General features: G+C 43.2%; 1 protein-coding gene across 4 annotated transcripts in view; it reads left to right on the top strand.

The window, feature by feature from the left end:
- CFAP61 (cilia and flagella associated protein 61) overlaps positions 1–25,234 on the top strand; it is a 295,450-nt gene that overhangs the window by 151,230 nt on the left and 118,986 nt on the right. For all 4 annotated transcript variants that reach the window (XM_070485505.1, XM_014855816.3, XM_070485506.1 and 1 more), the window contains one exon: positions 18,465–18,592. In XM_070485505.1, the coding sequence (XP_070341606.1) occupies positions 18,465–18,592 (128 nt within the window). The remainder of the gene's footprint in view (positions 1–18,464; positions 18,593–25,234) is intronic.

Here is a 25,234-nt window from a genome sequence, read left to right as displayed (position 1 = left end):
GAGCCTCCATTCCACCTGATGGGGCAAAAATAACCTCCCTCCATTCCAGGTGGATATAACTGTTTAACATGTAAAGGAGTCCTTTCAGCAATTGTCTGTCTTTTATTTTTTGGCTGGAGAAGACATCCCTGTCCTCTGCAGTCGTGAGTGTCATGGCCTCAGGAGGGCAGGGACGCGGTTGGGGGAACAGTTGTCTGGTGCCCAGGTAGTGCCTGTCTTCACAGGCATCCACTGGGTTTCAGAACCTCGGCTTGTCCTCAGCCGGCCCTTATTTTGCCATCTAGGTCTCTAGCCAGCCCTCCCTGTTTGCAGTGGAAGCATTCTCTCTTCGTAGCCTTGAGAACACTGTGCGTCCGGCGTCCCATCGCTGGAGCATGCTCTCTCTCTCTCTCTCCCTCCCTCCTATACCTCTTGGAGCTTTGGGAAGCTCATGACCCACCTCATCTTCTCTCTTGCCCTGGCGCCCCCCCTCAGCCAAGTGCACCCCCCTCAGGACAGATGGCAGGGCCATCTCCGTGAGGCACAGAATCCTCTACTCTTAAGTTCTCCAGAACGTCTGTGGGGACCCTGCCCTTTCCTTCTATGTTCATGGCTTTAACCAGAGGCCAGGAGAGACCTCTCTTACTTTCCCGCTGACTTTCCTCCTCCTTCTGGTCTTGGGATAACAGACTCTGCTATCGCAAAGTGTTCTTCCAAAATCTGTTGTTTGAGGCATCAACTCTGACTTTTGGTACTCAAAAACCTTGCAGCCTGCTATCTGCCTTGAAACGAAAAGCAGAGAACAGACCTGCTTGTTCTCCTGTGGCCTGTCTGCCCAGTGGCTGGTGTCCCCTGGTTGATGCCTGAGGGGCCGGGAGGGGTAATGAGTCAACAGGGACTTGGAAAGAATGAAATTCTTCTATTAATATAAGATCGTACCCCCCTATGATGATAACAGTAATATACAGTCACGCGTTGCTTAGTGACAAGGATATGTTCTGAGAAACGCGTCGTTAGGCGGTTTCATCATTGTACCAGCATCCTAAGTGTACTTACACAAACCTAGGTGGTATAGACTACCACACGCTGAGGCTGTATGGTACTAATTTTATGGGACCACTGCTGTATCTGTGGTCCGTTGTTGACCGAAATGTCGTTATGTGGCGCATGATGGTACACACGGACTGCAGGCCAAGAAGGGCCCTTGTGAGGCTGGCTCGCTCCTCTGGCCCAGGGAAGAATTATAAAAACATTGCTCCGTTCATTATGAAGTGATTTTATGTCAATAAATGCATATATTATAAGGTATTATAAGCAATTTTTAGATCTTTTCATGGACCCTTTTAGATGTTGAATCTTGTTAATAAATTCTAATTTAAAAAAAGATAGGATATGCTTTCTTGGAAGATGTGAAAGATTAGGGCAAAAAAAACCCCAAGAACCTAGACAGGTTTTACATTCAAATCGAGGTCAGGTGGATTAAAAGTCTTCCAAAATTCAGTAATTTTCATAAAGCCATCTGAGTTTACTTACTATCATTATTTACACACTCACCATGTCTGAAGGGAAATGGCGTTTGTGTTCATGAGAGGCAAAGGATTCCCTAGGCCTTGGGCGCTGAAGCACTGCTTGTCAGGAGAAGCGGCCTTCCTTCTCACCAGGCTGCCCCAGGCCAAGGAAGCACAGTTTGCCCTCCATCTGGCCCGCACGGCGCCGCCTTCAGACAGGCAGCTTGCAGCCCTCAAGCCTCGGGCCTCAGGCTGGGGCTGTTCACTGGGGTGGAACCTCTTCAAGGAAGTATCCAAACCTGGATGTTGCCTGAAGACCGTTAAGCTTAGTCAAGATTACTGATGTCATGATCTCCGTAGTAACCAGCTTAATAAGTAAGAAGAAAAAAAAAGGAAGACTTAAAAACAGAAAGAAAAAAAAAAGAATAAATAAGATATGGAAATAGCGTGGGAGCCATAAAGGTTTTTTATTGCTGCTTGTTGGCGATATCAAACATGACTCAGCTACAGTGCAGGCAGGCTCGGGCCAGCCAGGCGGCTGAAACCCACAGGAATAAACATGAATTACGTGCTACACTGTTGCTTCTCCTTCTCGTGCTCTTCAGTAATGTCCCAGGTTTTGTTTGTTCTGTCTTGTTTTTTAATATAATTCAGCGCCTTGAAATGATCACCATGGTAGTCATTATAATCACGGTTTTTATGGTAGTTTGTGTCTTTAACCGAAAGGAGCTATGCTTCCGGGGAGTCGTCTCAGGCAGCACTTTCTGGTCACCATCGTGAAGCTCTGCTGGCCAAAACCACCTCTGTGTTCACCGCCATCTATTGATCCTCAGCGTGGTGCTTCCAGGAAACCAGAGGTGGTTGATCGCCTGTTTAAAAAACTGAACTGGGCATATCTATCAGAAGTTGCAATTTGTAAGCAGGTCACAAAGATGGCCCGATAGTATCCCATGGAATTATATACAATGGACAACTATTTTGTTTCCTAAACAGCTTTGCTCGCCACACACTGGATCTTGGGTCACTCTGTGTTGGTAGTACCATGGCTAGTGGCCCGTCAGGCCATGTGACTTCTAACAGCTCACCACTCCTCCACGTCATTGATAGAGAGAGACACAGAGACAGATACACACCTGGATGATTGGATTCACCTCAAAGGCAGGAGCAAATGCCAGAGGTTGAAGGAGTTTGGGGGGCTGGGCTCGACTCCATGCCCAGTGACCTGCCCAGGCCATTGGCTCTCCATCCCTATTGTCTTCTCAGGTGGAGATGCCTGACTCGACTCCTCATGAGGATGTTCCCACTGCCTCCCTGATCCCTGTGCATTCTGCGCTGACAGCTGTCTGTTCTGGAGGATGTTGCCTGGGGTCCAGTCACCCTTGGCCTAGCTCAGGGCTGCCACGCTGACATCCAGCTTCCCTTGAGCATGAAGAGAGATGGAACACGAGTGGCCTGGCTTCTCTTTTCCAGCTGGCCTGCCCTCTGGGGACCCACCTCCACTGGAGAGCAGATGGGGGATACAGCCTGCCAAGCCCAAATTCCAAGAGAATCTCCAGGCCCTGAGTAACCAAATGCTTTTTGTTGTTGTTGCTATTCAAATATGGATTTATTTCAACTATGTAGAAATATGCATGTGTATGACAAAAACAGGAAGGAAGTATATACAAACAAAAATTGTTGTGTTTAGTGCTAATATTAGAGGGGATTTAAAAATTTTTTTCTTAATATTGTTGCCTTTGCAAAATAGAACATAATGCATTTCAATTAGTCTCATATTTCTTTTCAAATAAAAAAGTGTGCTAAAAGTGAGAACAACCAACCTAAGTCAGGAGAAATATTGATAATAGTTAACATTTGTTAAGTGTTCCATGTAAAAGGCGCTATTCTATATTCTTTATAAGAATTAGCTCATCGAATTCCCACAACCACCTATGGTCTAGGAACTCTTCTTATTGCCATTTTGCTGATGAGGAAGCAGGCATGCAGAGGTTTTGTAATTTTCCCAAGAATATACAGCCGATAAACCACAGAGTTAGATTTCAAACCCATGTCTTCTCAGATGCTTCTTATGAACCTCTCTGTCTCTGTCTCCATCTCTCTCTGTGTCTCTGTCTCTCTCTCACAGACACAGAATACATACCATCACCATCCAAAAATGGCCCTGGAGAAGGGCTCACATTCCACATTCCAAGAACGTCTACACATACTCAACTCCCAGAGCACAGAGGGTGACAGCAGCCTAGTTTCGTGGAGTTCCGTTCCTCGGCCCGCCTCCCCTGTCCAGGTTGCTCCACCATGAGCCAGGAGGGTTTGTGCCTCCCTGAGCCTGCTTCTCTCCCCCACCACACCATTTTTCCAGGAGTCCTGTTCCTTGTCCACGACTCTGAGACACACCAAGTCTGGATTTGCCTTTCGTAGACTCACCCCCTGCCCCTGTGTGGACAGGCTCTCTGCCCCGGCTCCTTCCTCACCCTGGGCCCAAGGCCTCTTCTGCATCGCTGGTTAGAAAGCGTGGAGGTGGAGACTTAATTTACGTCGTTCGTCCTGTCAGTAATTATCATCTGCTGACCACATGGTGAGCCCCATTCTTGGCACTGGGGCTGCAGCAGTAAAACCTTGGACAGATCCCTGCTGCCTGGTGCCTGTGCTCTAGTGAGGGAGGCAGACAACGGACAGACAGACAAGGATGCCCTGTGCCAGGAGGCAGCAAGAAGAAAGCCCAGGAGGCAGTGGAGGGTGGAGGGGCCTGGAAGACCTCTCGGTAGGGGTCATTTAAGCAGAGACCTGATCTTAAGGGGCAGAAGCGGGTGTGAGGGGTAGGAAGAAGGAGCTCGCTTCACTTCTCCCTTGATCCTCCTCAGAAACCCAGCCTGTCCCCGGGCCTGCCCCTGGTCCGTGGGTGAGAATCCACTCTGACAGGGGCACGCTTCCCCTGGCACACACCCAAGGACCCAGCGTGGGTGCTTTGACTTTTATTTCGTAGTTATCTTAAAGAATTTTAATTTAAAATTTTAACGAATTTCATGCAGGAAGCCCATCAGATGCAATTAAAACATTTCCAATTATGTTCTTAAATCCTCCCCTTCTTTTCAACCTTCCACAGCTTGCTCACAGCAGAGCTGGAGCTTCGTGGGCTTCTAACTTCCCTTGAAATGATGATTTCTATTTTTAAAAAAGAGGGGGAAAACCCAGGTGGACTCAGATAACAGTTTAGAATTTCAATATCCAAGTATTTGGAAAAGGTTAAATATTTTACCTAGATGGCAGTTGGCTTCCAGGAATTCCTAGGGAAGGCATTGTGTCTGTTTAAGAAAAAATGACAAAGTAACCGCTATTTTGAAGGCTCTATTTAACAGATGTGTAGAGTATAGAAATCTATGTATTATTAAATAATTCTTTATAATATGTTCAAGAATAAGCAATTTGTGAGCCTGTTTACGTTCTCACCATCTGGGTGCATTCTGTCACCCATCTGTTTCATGTAATTATGTAATTATCAATATAAGGAAAGAATAGGTGATATAATTAACAAGAAAAACTGATCCACATTGAAGAGTAAAAATGACATGCATCTGTTGAATTGCTTTTTGTTTCTCTTCCCTCATTGTTCACTGTGTTTCCATTTCACAGTTGCATTCAGGCTGTCGCCTTGTATCACACCCTCAGGAGAGCTGTTTGTGCCATGGAGCTCTGTCTCTCTCTGTGTCTCTGTCTGTCTCTGTCTCTCTGTCTCTGTCTCTGTCTCTGTCTCTCTCTCTCTCTCACACACACACACACACACACACACACATAGTGTAGAGAGGCAGAGCGATTAACAAAGTATAGGAACTGACACAACTTTGAACGAAATGAGCAAGGCCTTCTTGATGTTATTCATTGATTCTCTAGCACTGAGAGAGTCCTAATAGTCATTTCCAGAACATGTAGTATACCGGCCAGAACTCTAGGAAATATCTACATTAATTGATGACAGACGGAAGGACAGGACAACTGTGAGTGACCCTTTCATAGAATGTTGGACAGACAAACTGCTTTAGAAGAATTTCCCTACTTGGTGCTTGTGTTTTAACATCAAGGCTCAAGCAATGCATACTATTTCATAACAGTACAAGAGTCCCAGTGGGTTGGGTTAACTTCCACGTAATCCCACCAGAGCTAGTCACTAGAGTGTTTCCTTTGTGTAACAGAGACTTAGGGAACACGGAGGGAACTCAGGCGACTTCCTCCAATAAGGAGACAATGGAGGGCAAGTGGCCACCCACCCCTCTGTTTGCCGAGGCCAGACTCTGAAGTTCTCCTCTCATGACTTGCAACCAGCAGAGAGACGCACGTGTGTTTTTATGGAGGGGGCATCGCAGTGATCTCTCCACTCCTGTGTCGCCACCCCGAGCCTACTTCTCCAAAGGACAGCGCTCACCAAAGGGGTTCTTCCTGACAACTGGGGAAACCAACATCGCAGACTTAAGGTCTTGACAAAACCTCAGATTTCAATCCTAAGGCACACAGAGGGGGTAGTCCCCTAGACCCCTTTAGATGACAGTCACTATTGGAGATGAAGGCACTAAATTATTGACACTTCCTTCCACTGATTCAATGGTCAGGAGCAGGGGTTCCATGCAGGCCTCCTGATGTGTTCTGTAGACTGTCTTCTGCCTCCCTACAGGGATACACCACCCAGAGAGCTCTCACCTGGTTGCTGTTAGGGTGTGTGCCTGGGAAGGGGTGGGGGTAGTTGAGAGAGGGAAATCAGAGTGTTGCAGCCCATAAAACTACAAAACAGCTCTCAACATGGAATTAAACTTCACTCACAAACTGAGCTAGAAATCTCTAAGTCAGTCATTTCTTGACTTCTGCCTAAAGCTATTTTTTTTAAACAATGCTGCTCACTAAAAATAGGACTTACTCTGTTTCCTCTTGCTAGGTGATCATTTTACATGTTGAGGTTGTGTTGTTTTAAGAATCTGTCCTCCTTGCAGCATCGCGTGACAGAGCCTCTTGAGCAGTCTGTCTTGGTCCAGGCGTGGCTTGCTGGCTGACCTCCTGCCTGAGGAGGTTGTGTCAGGGCGGTCACTGGCTTCCCACCTTCATTGTTCTGTGTCCAGGAAGATAATAAATAACTAGTTCCCACCTAGGTTTCACTTTGTTCCTTTGAGTCCAACAGTATTCTTTGATAAATCCTCTACAAAGCCAATAGCCGTCTCCCAATCTATCTGTAGTTTGAATTATTTCCATGGATTTTTTTTTAAAGCAATGGATAGTCATAGAAGAAGCGTATAGGAGAGAATTGCTGGGCGCCCTGTTGGGAGAGCATTTTGAGTCAGTAATGGGGGACAACTGTGGCTAGATTACTCGAGGGATTTGGTTGGTTTTGACTTTAAATTTACTTGTCTCCGCAATTCAAAATTAAAGAGATTTAATTGCTACCATAACTGACTAACCCATTAAGGGTTTTAAAGGGAAGGATACCATTTGATTCCTAAAGAACATTTCTTTTGTCATTTCTAGTTTTGAAAAGCTTTTAACAATAATTCTTTTTTTCAAGAAACTTTTCAGTTTATATTTTTGAATATTTTTTTAACAAAAGAGCACAGAGTGGTTGTTCCTCAAAAGAAAATTGTTATAAAAGAGCTATTTACATATATATATCATATTCAACTAAAAAATTAAAATTAAAAAATCCTTGTATTCTATGCTGAACCATATTAAAAATCATTAAAGCTTAGACTAAATGGTTTTCATTTAACCCTCATAAGTGGCATTAATTTTTCAAGTGGTAACTGTTGCTTAAGATGCTATTGTGCCTGCGTGATAAATGTTTAATGATTTGGTAGTACATGCATGGCTTAAAATCCATTATTTATTGCACCTTCTCTTGCCTGGCAAAGGTGACGATTTTATAGCCCCAGCAGTCATGCAAACACATTTATACCAAACCGACGACTGATAATAAATTTCCTTACTGTAAATGTCAGTGGGTTTCATGTGTTGCTGCCATTACATCTTGTTTGGAAGCTGAATGCTACACAGTTATGGGAGGCGCCAGATGGTGTCATTAACACGAACGCTGGGACTGTTTACCGCTGACATGCATGTGACAAATTAAAAGTGCGGGGCCTGTCTTTGCACTGAAGCGCGATGTCAGTGGTGCACAGGTGTAAAGACAGCGCAGTATGCTTGCCTATTCCCTTCCATCTCACCAAGAGGGATTTTAGGGGTTTAAAGAAATAGTTTTTGTTTGAATATATAACAGAGTGAGCGAAGGGGAACATTTTCCCAAGGATTCCTGCTTGATTTTGTGTGTGTAGTCTCAGACACCCTGAAAGTCACACCTGCCATCCCTTAGGTGGCTCCCTCATGAGTGGCAAGCCAGCTCCCCTTTTAGGCCTCCAGGCATGGCATGGCCTTTTGTACTAATTAATTATAGCAGGATTGTTATTTCTCTGTGTGTGTGTGTGTGTTTTGGTAAGTTCAGATATTTTAAATACCTAATATTTTGGAAAAGTTTCTGTTGAAAGCATGGAATTAGTATTTCTAAAAAGTGCTGTCAGAACCATCAGGAATTGATTCAAAGAATGAGGAGAAGAAAAAAAAGTAGAAATTTTCTATACGAATTTTTTCTGTGCAATGGGCTATTCTTTCCACAAGAAACAGCAGTGGAACCAAGACATTTACTTTCCCCGGTCTGATGTAAAATATCTGAACGTCTGAAATTAACTCCCCATGTTTTGTTAAAATGTGTCTCTAGTTTTGCTCAGCACTGGCCACTCCCATTTATCATATTTCAGTTTCCTTCCTGTTGAGGTTTCTACTTAGCTCTCTACCAAGCTCTCTTTTCATTTCCATTTAAAAAGAAGCTGGATTTGTTTTATCCTCCGTGCAAGTCCTTGCCTTGAACCAAGAGGCTATCCCATTGATTCTGACCAAATTCTTTTGAACTTTGTTTTTAGCCTTGGCATTCTCCATAGGAATTTTCAGAAAGGCTTATTCTTTCAAAACAATCGTTGTGCATTGCTCTTCAAAAGCTGAGTGAACCTTTTGGCGTGCAGAATTTTAAAGTCATGTGAAAGAGAATACAAACCATTGTTTGTGTTGAGATGAAAGAGAGATGCTTAATTTCTTCAGACTAACTCGGAGATACAATTGGATGTTAACAGAAATAATGAACCTAATTGAAAGACTCAAAGTGTTCATGAAGGCACACCTTAAATAGAGGCATGCATTTTAGCTTGCTTATGGAGCATGCAAGAGTGTGGTGAAGATATCCAGGAGGAAAAAGAAATTTCAGGGAGACAGCAAGATTGAAGACTTGTTTCTGTGGAATAGTGCTTGCTTGGACATAAATTCTCAGGAAATGAGTTCTTTTCTTCCACTGCTGTCATTTTCCTAGCAAATGAACCAAAAGCCTAAACTAGCGGTACAAATAGCCATTACCCGAGCTGAGCAGCCAGCTTTTGCTCTGGGAGAATAGACAGTTCTTGTCTTATTCCGTACCTGCAGGTGGGAGGTGGCGGCAAGGATGCAGTTGGTCATCAGCTTTCTCTCCCAGCCTTCTCTCCTGACCCTTCCTCCTCCTCTTGTGTCCCCTCTGTGTCTGCTTCCCATATTGCCAGGCAGGACCATTCTGCCCTCTGGGGACATCCTCTGAAAGTGCTGTTATAGAGACTGATCTATACCTCAGTGGGACTGTCACCCTTCCAGACCCTCGCACTGGCCTTTCCCTCTCATCCAGAAGTTGTTCTGTCCCTTGTCCACCTGGAATATCTAAATCCAGCTCAGCTGTCGCTTTCTCCAAGAAGCCTTCCCTGACATCCGAGACCAGCCAAACTTCAGCTGATTGCACAGCTTCCCAGCTGGGTCCCAGAAGCCCTGCCGAGCTCAGCACAGCCTAGCTGCTGACCCGCAGAATCAGGAAGTGAATGAATGCTTGTTCTTTTCATCCACTCAATTTTGGATTGACTTGTTACACAGCAATACACTGCCCTTATCACATGTGCTGCATTGTATCTGTTTATGTGTCTGTCTCCTGTCCTGATGAGAATTCCTTAAAGACAAAAACCAGGCCTCATTCTTACCTCAGCACTTAGGCCTGTGCTTGGCACATGGTAGGTATTCAGCGTGTATTTGCTGAATTGCAATTGTTGTATTAAGCTCTGGGTTAAAACTTTGACGGTAGAATTTCAGGGATTGGGATACTGGCTGGGCTATCCTCATGTCCTCAGAATTGCTCCGTATATACAACTGCCTGATCCACCAACGAGTTAGACTGGCCTTGTTGCTCGAAGGTTGATTTCACTGAAATATTTCTTTTCTAGAGTTGCTTCTCCAGCTGGGGAAATGACTCTATGACATAGTAACTCTTTGCTATATATTTGTAAATTGCTTCTATGGGAATAAGGGCAGATTCCAGTCTACTTTGGGATATTAAATACAAAATATTTTAAAGCCTGTGGCTAAATATCAACTGTTCATACATCCCAGATAAACCACATGTCCTACCTGTCATGATTTGGGATGGAAAGAGAAGGATGGCTTGAAGGCCTCTTTCTTTAAGCAAACGATGTTCAGACAGATGATACTTCACACCTTCTCCGGAAACCATCCTCTAAACAATAAAACTCTTCTCATTTGACAAAAATCTCAAGAGAATACGTTTATCACCAATAATTTCATATATTTCTCTGATTCCTTACCTAATTATTAAGACATTCAAATTCTATATTATAAACATATATGCATTTTGTGTTTAATATACGGAGGACCATTTTTGCCCTTGGATACCTGTAGGAAAATGCTATCATTTCAGAAGGACATTATTTAACAGGAAGAATGCCTTCCATCACTTTTGTAGTTGAGTGTTTTCAGATTACATCGTTACAAGGGGGTCTTTCACGAGGAAAGAGGAGGTGAGAATGATTGCGCACCTAAGATGTTGTCAGTCTGTTTTTTCAAGAGATACATATGTAATGTAGTAGTAAGTTGTGCTTTTAGAACAGTGCAAGTCAGGTAATGAATTCTGCAAGCCATTTTCCTGCCATGGATTGGCTTCATTCCTGCCTTTTGCTGTGTGTCCAGCCAGAGAAGTCATTTCTCCAGTTTGTGGCTGACACTGCATTGATAGTGATCCCTCGAGCGCCGAGTAGCTGAAACCTGACAGACAGGATTTGATTAGAATGCTGCAGAGGCTCAGAGGACATTTCTAAACACTTGACACTCTTTAGGTGGGACGGGAGGGACATGGAGCTATTTGAGGTTCTCTTGGTACATGTGCTAGTGTGCCCTGTATTGGGGATCAATGAATCTCTGTGTCACCGAAAAGCCAACAATGGATCTCCTTTGCCAGTGTTCATGTATTGCATCAAAGCAATCAAATTTTTAATGATTATATGAGCTACTTGTTCAGGGCTATTATTTAATTACAAACAAGTGAATTAATCACCTTTATCAAATCTAAGATGCTATCAATTATAAGATGTACCTTTATTTTATGTGCCATTAAGAAAAAAATGTGGCCAATTAAACTGTCACACAATGTCTTAATGAGAGTCCTGAACGGAATGTAAATCAGTCGTATAAGTCTTATTGCTTTGAAATTTCTTTCATCTATTCAGAGAGGAGAGGCAATTTACATTCTCTTCAACTGCATTGTTTGCAGTTGGATGGGAAAAAATCTTTTGCATGTTTTAGTAACAAAGATAACACGACTTCATCTTCTTGTGGGTATCTGTCATCCTGTATTTGCTCCTGTAAAGCACTCGATTGTTGCATTGCAAGAAAATGTGGAATTACAGCCATTCCTCCAATGACTAATATTTGCTTCGCTAATATCAAATTTGCACCCTGCTGCTCAGTTTCCAGGCCTTTATGGGAACACAGTAAGTGTTCATTTCAATGCCAAATCACGCTGTAATCTCTTTGAAGACATTGTCAGCAGCAGTTAAACTCAATACATGTTGTCACATAATACACACAACTCTCCAGAAGTGATGACAACAAACAGCTATGACCAAGTCACCCATGCCCAGGAAAGGACAACTGTGTCACTGCTGCTACCTGGCTGAGCACAGTGGTTAAGATGACATTGACTGTGAGGCTGATTTCAGGGATGCTAATGTGGGGAAAATGTGCATCTTAGAATTGATGAAATCCAATCAAGTCACTCAATTAAACTTCCAAAACACTGTTTTTGTAATATAGATGTATAAGAATGGTTGCAAGTAAGTGTCATAGGGTGGTAATAATGTTAACTTTTTAAAATGTTTGCAAAATACTGGTAATAGCCAGGTGGGGAATATGGGTGTAGGTGAGATTGGAACAGATGGACTTGATAAGAGAAATATAAGAAAAATGGAAGTTAAAGAAATTTACTGAATAAATTATAGAAGCTCAAGAAACTTATAGAAACTTAAGAAAGATCACTAGTTCCCCCCTATATCCATTCCTCCCTTTAGCCTTAGTAAGGGGACCTCAATTTTGTTCAAGGCAGCAATGCACCCAACTAAGAAAATATATTTCCCAGCCTCCCTTGCATCTGGCATGACCATATGAATCAGTTTTGGCCACTGAGATGGAAGTAGAAGTAATTGGAATGGGAGTCTGGGAAGGCTGCTTAAAAGGAGTGGCTCAGCTTGGAGGAAAGTCATTTTTTTCTTTCCTACCTTCTCCTTCCTGCTGCCTACAATGAGGACATGATGTCTGCATCTCCAGCAGCCAGCCAGGCCGTTCTTGAGGATAGAAGCCTTGCCCTAGGATGGAGAGTTAGGCAGGTAGAAATCTGGGTCTTTGATAAGTTTATGGCATTGACTCAATGGCCCTGGACTACATATTTCCAGATTTCTTTTGCATAAGAGAGAAAGTATCTTCTATTCTATTTAAGCTACTGTTTTCTGTTTAAGCTGGGTTTTCTGTTGTATGCAGTCAAGTCCAAAGCTAATTGATACAGGAATCCTCTTTCTTCAGCTAGGATTCAATCTATGTGGGAGAATGCCATAAGAATCTATTAAGCTCCCACTGTTTGCCTGGGATAATGTGAAGAATGTGAAGGAATTAAAGTCTTCATTGTCTTTAAAGAAATAATAATTCTTCACAGGTAGTACTACTGATAATTTTGTAGAGAAAAGATTAGTGCTTCATTCACTTCCCAAGCGTTTGACAAGTGTGAGTGTGCCTGCTGCAATGGTGGGAATGCTACAGTGAGCAGATCACACAGGAACTACAGCCCACTCTTTGCCCCATGTTGCATGGTTTTGAGTATGCCCTTTTCCATGTTGAGAAAGCAAGGCAGAACACGTCCTTGAGTCCTCATTGCTTTCAGCAGATGCCGTAGACAGGACAACGTGCATTTTTCTGAAGTGCTGAAGCTAAAAAAGGGAACCTTCCCCAACAAAAAGAAAAGTTAAGAGAATCCTTCTTACAACGAGGCTCAAAACCATGGCATCTTCTTGACAGCCTTCTCACGCTCTGCTGGGCCATAGGTGATGGCGTTCACATCATACTTCTGAATGCTTTTAATAATTTCAGCAGAAAGGCTTTTCAAAATTGTGTTTTGTATCTGTGGAAGAGATTTCCAACTTATTGGTTCTTTTGTAGGTGTCTATATCTCCCAACCCATTTTTTATTTGGTAAATATTGCAATACTTTCCCTCCAAGAGGTAAACTTGGGAACTTTGAAACTAATGCTGATATCTATAGCACTGTCAATCTGTCATCATTTGTTTTAATAAAATTGGGACACAGAGGGCTTCTCAAAAAGAAAAGAGAGAATGGAGAGGAATAAGAAAAAAATTACATTTATAAAGCAAAAGTAGCCTTATTAAGAATGTCAGCAATTCTATTCCTAATGGCTTTGAACCTCTCCGTCTTCCATTTCCTTGCATGGACAGAGCTCCCTTTGAAGTCTTTGGAAGCTTTCTGAAAGAAAAACCATATATACATGGGTGTGGAGCTGAAAATTGAGCTCATCGTTTTGCCCTTTTAAAATGTGTTTTTCGAAGATTTGCCTTTCATATTGCAGATGGGAGAGAGGATGTGCAATTTTACCTCGGGTAGCATCTTTGCCTGAAAAGCTCAAAGTATTTGTAGACGTTTTTAAATGAATAGTTTCCATGTTTGCCTGCTGAGGAAGGCAGAGGTTTGTGTAATTTACTTCCATTTTACACCTGAGGAAACTGATATTTAAGGAAAAGAGGCTCAAAATTTCAACCAGCAGCAGAATTAAGAAAACAAGCCCAAACCTTGCCACCAGGCTAATGATGCCCAAGCTAATGATCCTGACGGTTGAACGTGACCTCCAAACGAAATGGTATCATTAGAAAAAGTTCACCATAGATAGTGTCATGTTTCATTTTAGCATGAACCTTGCATTTATTATGAAAGATCATTTCTATTTATTTTGACTTCTTTCTAGTTTACTGGTCTATTTGTAATTCTACTGACTTCCGATTTGGGTCTATTATTGAAAATGAGTTTCAATAATGCTTTTGTAGTCATTCTAACTCATTCTAAGTGTATAAGAGAAACCAAACCAGATGGGAAACACAGAACTCAAGTCTATGTATATCAGATAAAATTATATTTTAACTAATTTTTTGTACACACGGAACAATTAACACCATGCATAAAACTCAAAACTGCGTATTTAAGGTCTCTTGATAACTGTATGTGAATCATGGTATAAACTCAACTGAGCATGTACATAACATCGCTTTTACTAGAAAGATCAAATTTAATCCTAAATAGTTCTAATTATATCTGAATCATTTGTTTGGTCATTTAAGCAACTGGAAAAAAACCAACTGAAATAATTTGAATCAGGAGAAATTATGTCAACATCCTTTAAGAAGGGCTCATGAAGTGCAAAATTAACATATCTATTCTTTCATCATTTACCGAATATCCAAAAGTGTAAGGCAGGAATTGTTCAGGTAAAACAAAATCCTCTAAAACCAAAGATGTCGTTCCTGACCCCGGGAAGCAAGCAGTCCAGTCGGAGGGCAGAAGACAAGCCAAATGAGTTAATAAAAGCAACCAAAACCCCCTCAGTGGCTCACTCACTCACATGTACAGGGTCTGCTCTTCCAGAAGCTCATAGGAAATTACCGATAAATAGGTTAAAACTTAAACATTTGCTCATTTCTATTCCCTATTTTGCTCATCTCAACTCCTCTCCCACCCCCCAACTGACCTTTATTGTTGCTTCTGTCTGAATCTTCCACACCCCTCACCTCCCCCACCTCAAGCCCAGCTCTAGAATCCCCTAACAGGGGTTTGCGGTATTATCATTCCTTCTCCTATCTGAGGGATGGAACTTAAGGTTTATGTTTTAAACTCATCATCAATTTTAAGGAACGTTTCTTTTAACCTTGCAAGCTTATATACCATGAAATATGGTTTATTCCTTCTTGCTGGGGTACATGTTGATCTCTACGTTTAAAATCATCCCTTTGTCTAAAAATGCTAGCCTAGTGTCTTTAGAAAAATAGAATCATAAATGTCTTGAAAAGAAATGGAAGTAAGAATCTGATCTCCCACCCATATTATCACTGGTATGGTATGTAGTTAAATAGCTTACAGAGTCTCCTCTGTTTAATCTTTGAAATAATTTACTCTTACAGGGCACATTTAATTTCTGTCTATAAAATATGAGTCAATAGATAGGGTTTTTATTTATACTTTACTATGAAGGAGATCAGACCCGAAGCAGGATCTCCAGTGCACAGAACACTTTTGCTACATGTTCAGACCACAAAAAGGAAAACTGGCTTGACCCAGAGGGTTTTCTATACCTGTTTTTCTCTACCATGAAAACCTGTAGTTTGAAGGAACATAAAGGAAGGACATGTATTCTGCTTTCCTTCAAAAATGACTTGCACTTCCTGCTTATGGGCAAAATAAACCCTTTATACAGCGGCAGATGCTGTCTTCATTTGCAATTGTCACTGAAAGATGTTTCCAGGCTGGGAAGAATTTTTTTCAAGGTATTTAAAAACCGTCTATCCTAACAAAAGAAAAATGTGGTTTTTTTTCAGGTCACTTCATCATACCTGAGGATGAATATGTTTTTAATTAAAGCCTGGGCACAAAATTGGGTTTATTGAGAATCATTGTGATCCCTGATCACTCTCCTGAGACACCTACAGTCATTGGTACTGATGCTAACTCTTGACACCCAGAGGCCACTTTGTGTATTCAGTAGTTAGAAAGGTGATTTCTGAGGCCTGGCAGCTGTTGGTGTTAAAGCTATTGTGCGGGAAACAAAAGCCATTCTGTTTGTTCCCCAGCTGCCTTTGTATCATTGATACAGGAGCTGTTTCATAAATGGGGTATAATTCTCTACCATGGAATTTCATTACTGCCCACGTTTCGATATTAACATATGCTCTGGACAGCAGTGGGGAGTGTCTGAACATACCTCCTATGGAAGGAATCTTGGGTTCTGACCTCTGTTAAGATGCTTGCATTTTAAGTTTGTTAATTAGACCTGCAATTGGATGCCATCATACCAAGATCTGTGCTTTCTATCATCTTGTAAGCCACCAGACCCCAGACTGGCTAGAATGAATTTCCTGCCAGCCTTCTTGTCTTTGAAATTAATCAGAACACAGAACATGGTGGCACCCACATGTACCAGTATTAACTAGTTTTCTCACAGAATTCCTCATCGACCTGTCCTGGGACATTCTCATAGAGCAAATCAAAGCTGATGTTTATTTGAAGAAGAGACACTTTTTCACCCAAACGGTATATTCATTATTGTCATTTAGAAAGTATATCGTTTAGGAAGTTACATATAAAAGAAACTAACTGGCCCAAACAATTAAGGAAATGCAGTGGGCTGTGTCATTCTCCCCAGCCGTTCCTCCCTCCCTGGGTCTTGCCCTTGCTGTGTGACTTTGAGGTTCCTCCCACTACAGGTGGGTCTACTTCCCCACCTTGTGACTGTTGGGCTCGGCCCTGGGACTTGCTTTGGCCAGGCTGAAGAAGTATTGCTCATTTTCACTTACTCTTCTTGCAATTCTACCATTGCCGTGAGAAGATCATGCCTGAGCTATCTCTCATCAAAAAAGATGAGAGAGATGTGAGGCCAATCTGGAAGCTGTAGATTGGAGCCAAACCCAGCTGAGATCAGCCTACATCAAACTACTCCCAGCTGACCCAGGAGTGAGAATAGATGACAATTGTTTTAAGCCAGTGCATTTGGGGGTGGTTTGTTACACAGCACTGTTGTGGCGATAGCTGACTGATGTTCATTGCTCATATAACTGAAGAGTCTAAAGGTAGCATGGGCTTCAGGTAGAGTTTGAAAGGAATTCCTTTTCTCTTTCTCTGTGATTCTCTTGGAACTTCAACCCAGATGATTTCCGTTTTTGTGGCATGATGACTGTATCATTTCAGTCTTAACATCTATACCCTCTCCCATTCAGAAGGCAAGGAGGCTTCTCTTCTCCAAGCATCATAGAAAAGCCCTGGGCTTCACTCCAATTAGGCCAACATAGGTCGTATGTCTATCCTGGGCCAAATGTTGAGCAAGAAGGGTGGGATTATGCAACTGGTTTATGCCAATCAGAGTCCCCTCTTAAAGATGGGAGTGGGCTCGATCTCTTTTAAAATCTATGACGTGCCTCATTAAAGGTGAGAGTGGGGATGGAACAGATTGTGAGAGGCACCAGTAGTGTTAATTATGGATAGAGTCTAAAATCTCCAAACTTTGTTTTAAATTTCTATTAATACATTATTTGCCTCAAGACGTTCTTCTACCTCCATGTTGCTTGGCTACCTAGAACTAGAGAGAGGGCTTTATCCTCTAGATTTCTCATGTTACCTGGCAAATGGCAAAGCACGTGGCCACACCCGTGCCACCTGAGGCACTGGAAGGTGGGTGAGAGCCCAGCTTTACACAGGACTTTACTAGTAGCCCATTAGACTCCCAACTCCTAGTATCTCAGCATTTTAAGAAAAGTAAAAACAGGTTTGGTCTATTAGAATTTGAAGATGTCTGACCTAGAGGATGAGTTAATGCTGATGTAATGAGAGTTTAACTGAGTGAGGTGCATTGGTAAGGATGCCATTCCGCTGACTTCTGGCCTCCACTGTTTGTGATGAGAAGTCAGCTATAATTGTTGTTACGGTCCATACACGCAGTAAGCACCAAATAAAAACATGAATTGAATTAATAAATTAAAAATAGAAACAAGGTCTTCTGACACAGTCTAACATTCCTTCAAGAATACCCCGCCACCTTTTTGTAAAACCTTCCTTTGTACTTTTAGCGCTCCTACTGAGGCCTCTGTGGGAAAGAGAAACAAACTATTGATCCAGGTAATTTTTGCAAAAAAGACATCAAAGTGATCACAGTTAATTTCTGTGCTTCTAAGAGAACTCCTGACCCAAGAGCGTCTAAAAGATTGAACAACTCTTATCATCCAACATGTTTTTGTCATTCAACAAATATTTGTCCTTCTACAAATATTATTGAACACCCACTGTGCACAAGGTACGGTGTTAAGTAGTGCGAGGGATGCAGAGTTGAATAAGAGATAATACTTGCTTTCAAGTACCCAACTTTTATAATCTAATTGTTGTTCATGGTTTCAGGGAAACCCGGGGCAGAAGGATAGACTTGGGACCTTTCATGAAACTACAGATTCTCAGGGAGCAGTTTTTCTGTCTTCTTTCCTTTATCCTCTCTAATCATAAAGGGCCTCAGTTTTACATGAAACATCTGTTGGCAATAAGACCAAATGATCTAAACCAAACATTTTGATATGAACCAGCCTAGGTATTAGCTATATTCCCATATCCTTACATTAATTTCTTAAAAATACTTTCCCATAAATTTCACCATGGCTGTGCCTGGGCATTATTCAGTTTGATTTCCCGGTAATGTCCTAGTTTAATAATCACACGTAATTGCCAATTTGGGAGTGCAGACTCAGCTACGTTTTCTTCAAGTCTCTCTTTTCTCTTTGCATTTTTTTCCAGTTGAGTTATGCCTTGAACCATACAAACAGAAAACTAACGTTGGAACCTAAAATAACTGTCAATGCCAAGATCGTTGTGGTTGGTGCATCCAATGTTGGAATTTCCTTCCTAGAGACCTTGGTATTTTGGTGAGTTGTTTTACTTTATTTGTTCTCTTCCTATACTTGAGAGGATCCCTTGAAACAGACCTGAGTTTTTTTACCACACCACACACGTTGCCTATGTGGATTAATGAATCAGTGGAATATTCTAGACCAGGGGTTAGCAAACTGTAGCCCCCAGGTCACATCTGGCTTTCCACCTGCTATTGTAAATAAAGCGTCATTGGAACACTAACATGCTTGTTTATTTACGTGCTGTCTGTGACTGTTTTCTTGATACAAGAAGATCTGAGTAGCTGTGACAGACGCTGTTTGGCCTACAATGCCTAGAATATATGTACTCTCACCCTTTCCGGAAGAAGTTTGCCAACCTCTGTTCTATACTAGTGTTTCCCTTATTGGTCAGATCATAAGAACCACTTAGAGTATTTGGTAAGGATGCAGACTCCCAGACCCTGTACCAGACATACAGAATCAGAAACGCCCAGGGGAGGCTCTGGGAATTTGTATTTTAACAGGTGCTCCATATAATCAGGCAAGTTTGGGAACCAGTTTTGACTTTATGCACCTCCAATAGGCTTTTGGAAATGGCAGACAGGCCAAGGCATTTCTTCCAACCCCTGTGTTTTGGGTGCCTGGGTAGAGGATAAAACCCTGCAGGGACACCTGAAGCCTGCACGTCTCTTCAGATGCTATTTTCTATTACCCTCAAAGCAGTAAACCAGCTTTCCTTTCAGAGCCCATTTTCCTGAGAGATGGTTCCTGAGGCTTCTCAGCTTCCTTTGACTAGCACTCCACAAGGAGGAAGAGCCATGAGTTACTGTCCAAGAACATGGGTTCACAGCCTGGCATCACCACTACCTGACACGGAATCCTAGATGCATTGCCTAACCTCTCAGACTCAGTCTCCTCATTTATTTTTTTAAAAGCCTTATGGACCCTGACTTTGGGGAACACAGACTCCTGGAATAAAAGTGCAGTTTTTTCCAAATCTGTTGCTCAGGATCACATGAGAAACTTTAGCTACTGTTCAAAACTGCAGGTGCTAAGAGGTAAGCGGAAGATGGGAAAGAGCAGCTCCCCAGTGACTCCTCTGGAAGCCAGCTAAGTTGTGAAATGTTAGACAAGGAAAGAGATGGAGGAAATGACCCCTAAAAGGGTTTTTGCCTGGATCATGTGGAGACAACCTAACCCCAAATAGTTATTTTGCTCATTTGACGTCACATTAACCAGATAAAGATTTTTTTCACTTTCCAGCCAATTTGTTCAGTTATCTGGAACATACCCTTAGTTAACCAGAATAAGTCTCATGTCACTATTGAAAATAGCAACAGGGTTCATAGGCTTTCAATATTGTTGTCAGTCTACAGCAAACTTTCATGGCAAGAAGGGAATGATGAGAAGTGCCCAGGAATATCCATTTTCCTGTGGATGCCACACGATAGTCTGAGGGGTCACTTGTTCTGATGAGTCTCTTTATCAAAGACTCTGAACAGCAAGTTATGTGCAACCATTTTGAATGATGAATTATCAGGGTGAGTTGTGAAATGATAGTAGTCAAGAAGTTATCATAAACAGGTCTTAAATCTTAATTTAGCTATATACTTAGTCATTATGTTTTATTTAAAATGATTACATTATATACATATAATTTTCTTTTTGTGGAATCAACTTAGGTTTAATAAAGACAAGCATAAATTTTGTTATAAGTACTTGGTTGATTAAATTCCTCAATCACCCAGAGCTTTTTAAAGCATTTTAAATTACTCATAATTCTCTATCATCGGTACGCAGATTACACACACTAAAAATACACTGGCATCAGTTTACAGATCTCTAATCCTTAAGAGAGGAAATAGTTTTCTCATTATTTTCTCTAATTATTTTAAATTAGCAGTCACCATAGTAACCTGCTGCATATTTTACTTTACCAGTTTAACTGCCACTTGAACTAGAATTTATAAATGATTTGAGCTGGAATGAAATTGAAGGAAGAGTTTTCACCAAACACTGACCCCCAATGTATATTAAATCCACATTTCGGAGGCGAGAGTTAGAAAACTCCCCCTTCTTGTGCTCCTGCACTGCATTATCCAACTCAGCTAGGGCAACAGAGTTCCTGGAAAATCCATTTGAGGCCCAGTATAGCGACTTCTTTTTCCAGAAAAATCTGGCTTTTTCCAAAAAATCTGGTAATCCTGTCTTTCACTGACAAAACAGACACAACTCTTTGTTCTTCTATTATTTACATGCAAAAAATCACAAAGCACCTTTGATCTCCTCTTCAGTGGACACCAAAAGCAGTCCTTGCATGATTTCCTTTCCCTTGTCACATGCTTCACCCTCCAAGTGCTAAGGTGCTAGCGGGGAGCTGACGTGATTTGACCAAAGTCACCAACTAATGCACTGGGAGAGAAGCTCCGTGCAAGGAGGGAGTAGCGAGCGTGATGTTTGGATTGTTTTCGGTACGACAGTCTCTGTGGTCCTCAGCTGCTACCCAGCCACAGCTACGTCGGTATGGACACATCTTCTTGTCTGACTGTAGTCCTGTGGGTTACATCCTCTTCTTGTCCTTACTAGGGCAAGTCCTCCTGGGCCCTCCCATGCCAGGTGACATGTGTGACAAGTGTTTTGCTAGGGACACATACCAGCAGCTCTCCCCATCCTCCTCGTCCTGGTGAATCCTCCAGCACTGGCCTGAGGAGTGGCGGCCCTGCGCTTAGAGCTTTCTGCAATCTCCATCAGCCCAGCCCTCCCCAGGTCCCTGACTGGCTGGTGGAGAAGGGCGGGGGGAGGGGGGAGAATAATTCAGGGTGGGGTTGAGGCTCAACTAATTTGTGCCCTCCCCCCGCCCCCGCCATGGATCTTGGGAATTTGTCTTCTGAGGGCACTGTGCCCAAGCAACTCCATAGGGAGCTGAGGAGAAAGCATGTTCAGGCCCCCACACCCCCTCCTGCAGCCACTGTGGGCTCTGGCCACATAGGCATCCTGGCCTTCCTTCCCCATCACCTGTCCCTCCAGGGCATGGGTCGCACGGTGGGAACCAGGAGCTGAGCAGGGGAAGGACAGCAGGTGCAGAGCCAGGACCAGGGGAGGGGCTTTCTTTCGGCGGAAAGTGTAGAGGAGGAAACCTCTGCTCATCCTATGATGTAGAGGGCAGTGAATTGGAAGGAAAGGCAGCTCCTAAGACATTTTCCTGTGAATTATCTATGTTCTTCACCAAGCCCAAGGCATTCAAGTGATGGATCTGAACTATTTTAAAATTGCCGTTCTCCTGATTGATAGGTTGTGTTCGTTCAGCTGCCCTGGCTCTTTGGAACTGAAAGTTCTTGGCTTGGGCAGTATAAGTGTTTCATATACATTATCCTTCTCAGTACTTCTATTAATAAGACTCTCTAAAAACCCAGCCACTGGAAAGAGCAGAAAGAACTCATCCTCGGCCGTCAGCCCACCTCTGCTGCCAAGTGCTATGGCCCTGACAGGTGGTCCTGCCCTCCTCACTGTGTGGATGGAGGGTCCCAGCAGGGCACCCCCCACGGTCCTACCACCCTGGAGGTGCTATCAGGCTAGGACCTCCACGAAGCCTGTTAGAAGTCTAAAGGGAACTCCCTGCTCTTAGATCAAAGGCTGCGTCGGGAGGTGAGCTTCTATCATCCGTCAAGGGAGCACTGTTTCCGGAAGGAGGGCTTTGCAATGAAGTCTGAAAGCTCTTTCAGGAACACAAGAGGACTCTTTCCACAAAGCTGAGAAAGTCGTACTTTTACCAGCCACTTTGTGCATCAAATCTAGCCTTGCTGAACTCTGCAAATGAAATACTTTGAATATCTCAGGCTTTCCAGAGAAGTACTCCAAAATCATCTTTAAAAAGAAATATGGAAATGCTATACCAAAAAAGGGGCAGGAACCAGGTCTACAAACTCATCTTATGTTTTCTGTCCTTTTTACTCAAAGTGGGGCCTGTGGGCCAGCAGCATCAGCATCGCCTGGGAGCTCATTATCAACACAGAACCTCAGGCCCTGCCCCAGTCAGTGTCCCAGATAGATAGATATTTTCCAGAATTATACAGAACAGCTTCTTCACTGTCTCTCGGGCATCATCTCACTGAGCTGAAGCAGTTATGATTTTATTCTGTTTCGGTTCATGTGTCCCTATGCTTCTGAGTATTACATTCTTTATTCCTGATTATGGAGCAATTCCTTTTAATCCGTTATTTTAAAATCCTTCCTAATTCAATTCTGATGTAAAGAATCTCTTGACGTGCCTGTAACGGCACTAGAAAAATGCATCAATGAATCCTGGGGTGGCAATACCTGAAAGCAGCCCCGGCTGGCATCCCGATGATGACCCTTTGAGTGACTAGAGAAATACACACCTTGATTCACAGAAAGCGCTGAAACCTGGGCTTGCCCTTGTCTCCCACTTCCACCACTGGGAAGAGGTTTCTCAAAAAACTGACCAGATATTCTCACCAAAGGATGAAGTTTCCGATTTTCAACCTAGACATTGATCCCTCATCTGATCGGGTGTGTTGAGGTAACTAAGAATAGCTTGGAACAAGGAAGGCATGTTTGTGAAGCTACAATTTGTGGCCGGATGACCATAACTCCTGTTATCGGGCCGTGCAGGACCGCACAATATCCGGCACAGCTGTGGGGTCTGGCAGCAGCCAGCCGAGCGCTTGCAGCTTAATTAGGCTTTTTATCTTTGCATTTGTCTGAGGACATCTGAAACCTTCAGTGTGGCCTGTCACTAATTAGGTGACTAATTAAATAGTTAGTGCTTACTTGCTGATCTCAGAGCTAAACCCTGGTGAACAGGTTGATGATTGTTATTCTTCCATACTGTCAGTCTCTGCCGCATAAATTGATGGACATTTGCTCTCTCTGATTGCCCTTTTGGTACCAAGGCGAATGCAGCGTGGTGGCCAGGCCCATGGCATGTGCAGTGCTGCCCTCCGCTGTGCCTAGGGAACAGGCAGAGATCAAGGGGGCGGGTGGCATCTTGCCATATTGTTATGTTGGCATCACAATGAGACCTGTCAGGGGCTGATACAGAGACCCTCCGGTGGCTGAGGTGGGGGTGAGAAGGATGGGGACAGTTATGTGTTAGGCTCAGAGGCCCACCTCGCAGGCAGAAGGATATGACACTCTGTCACCAGAAAATAATATCCTGGAACGCTCTCTGGTGTTGCTAATCACAATCGGGTTTCCTAACCTGCTTCCAATATTTAAATGTAACTAAGGTTAAATGAAAATATCTTCATTTACTCAAAGTATCCACTCCTGCTCGTTTCAGGGTAACTTTTCTTATCTCCTAAGACCCCCTGGAGAGACTCCCAGAACAAGAGAAAAGCAATCCTCTTTGAACAATATTAGGCCTTTTTGGGGGATCAGATTATTGTCATTTTTTGTGGGTTCTTTCGGGTTAAGGGCATTAAGTAAGTAATGCATTATTTATGATCCCACAAAGCGCAAACCACGTCTGTGGACCGAGTGATAGACCTGCCCACGCAGTCTTTGTCCTCTACCATCAGATCATTTTGAAATGATGGCATCAGCACCTGTCTTGGTTTATATTCCTTCAAAAGCTGAAAACAAAGAATTTGGGTGGGAGTAGTTTAGTTGGGAGCGATCCTAGGGAACTGCCTGAGAGAGCAGGGAGGTGAGATGGGAAAGGGAGAAAAGTCAACAGAGCCCCCAAAAGCATTGTCAGCAGGTCACTGTGGGCAACTGGGGCCCCCGGAGGGATTCAGCTGGAGGGGTCCCTCTGCCGCGTGAGGAAGCTGGGTATTTACCCACCATTTCCTGTCCTTATTGTTGCATGGACAGCCTGGACTGTTCTGCCAGCCTGTCTCTCAAGCTTCCGCAGTCAGAGGATGCCCCCAGACAGAGAGGCAGGAAAGCATGAGGATGGCAGAGCTGTTTGCAGGCCATGTGGGCGGGCCCCACAGCATCTGTGAGAGTGTCCTTACCGTCCCAGTTTCTTTAGTCTGTTCTCCTTTCTTCATATTCACACCGGTGCCCTTTAACAAAGCATGTGGGCATAGACAAAGGCAGAGAAAGGCAAGGCTACAGAAGACCGTGATGAGAGGATTTCGTGGCCAGCTCTCTTCCCAGGCATTGTTGCAGCTCTAAAGAGAACCCCAGGTGTACTACTCTGCCAAGAACCTTTGCTAGAAAAACGATGGCCTTTGGGGCCTGTCTTGGCAAATGTTTTGTTTCTACTTTGGGAACGAGATAAGGTTAAGTTAGTAGTTTTCAAAACACGGTCTGTGGACCAGCAGCCTTCAGCATCACCTGGGAACCTGTTAGAGGTGCAGATACTCAGGCCCCACCTTGCACGGATTGAATTGGAAACCGGGTGGGGCCCGGGGCTCTGCATTTTCATACCCCTCCACGGCATCTGAGAACTGCTGAGTTAGGGTGTAGCTAGCGGAGAGAGTCAGTGCTCTGCCATGACTGATGGGGCCCGGGAAAATCATCCAAATCTGTGAACCTCCGTTTTTCTTGCCTGTGTAATGGGGAAGTACCCCAAAATCTCTCCTCCCACACTGGTGTGAGGGGTAAATAAGGTAATATATGCAGAGCATCTAGAAAGGCTTAGCACTCAATACTCATTAGACTGACACCTCCCCACTAATTAAATTTGCATATCCGGATCCCTGGTGA

The sequence above is a fragment of the Equus asinus genome, chromosome 15 (assembly GCF_041296235.1).
Source record: "Equus asinus isolate D_3611 breed Donkey chromosome 15, EquAss-T2T_v2, whole genome shotgun sequence".
NCBI lineage: Eukaryota > Metazoa > Chordata > Mammalia > Perissodactyla > Equidae > Equus > Equus asinus.
Note: the sequence above shows the minus strand (reverse complement) of the source record. Positions and strands in the feature narration are given on the sequence as shown.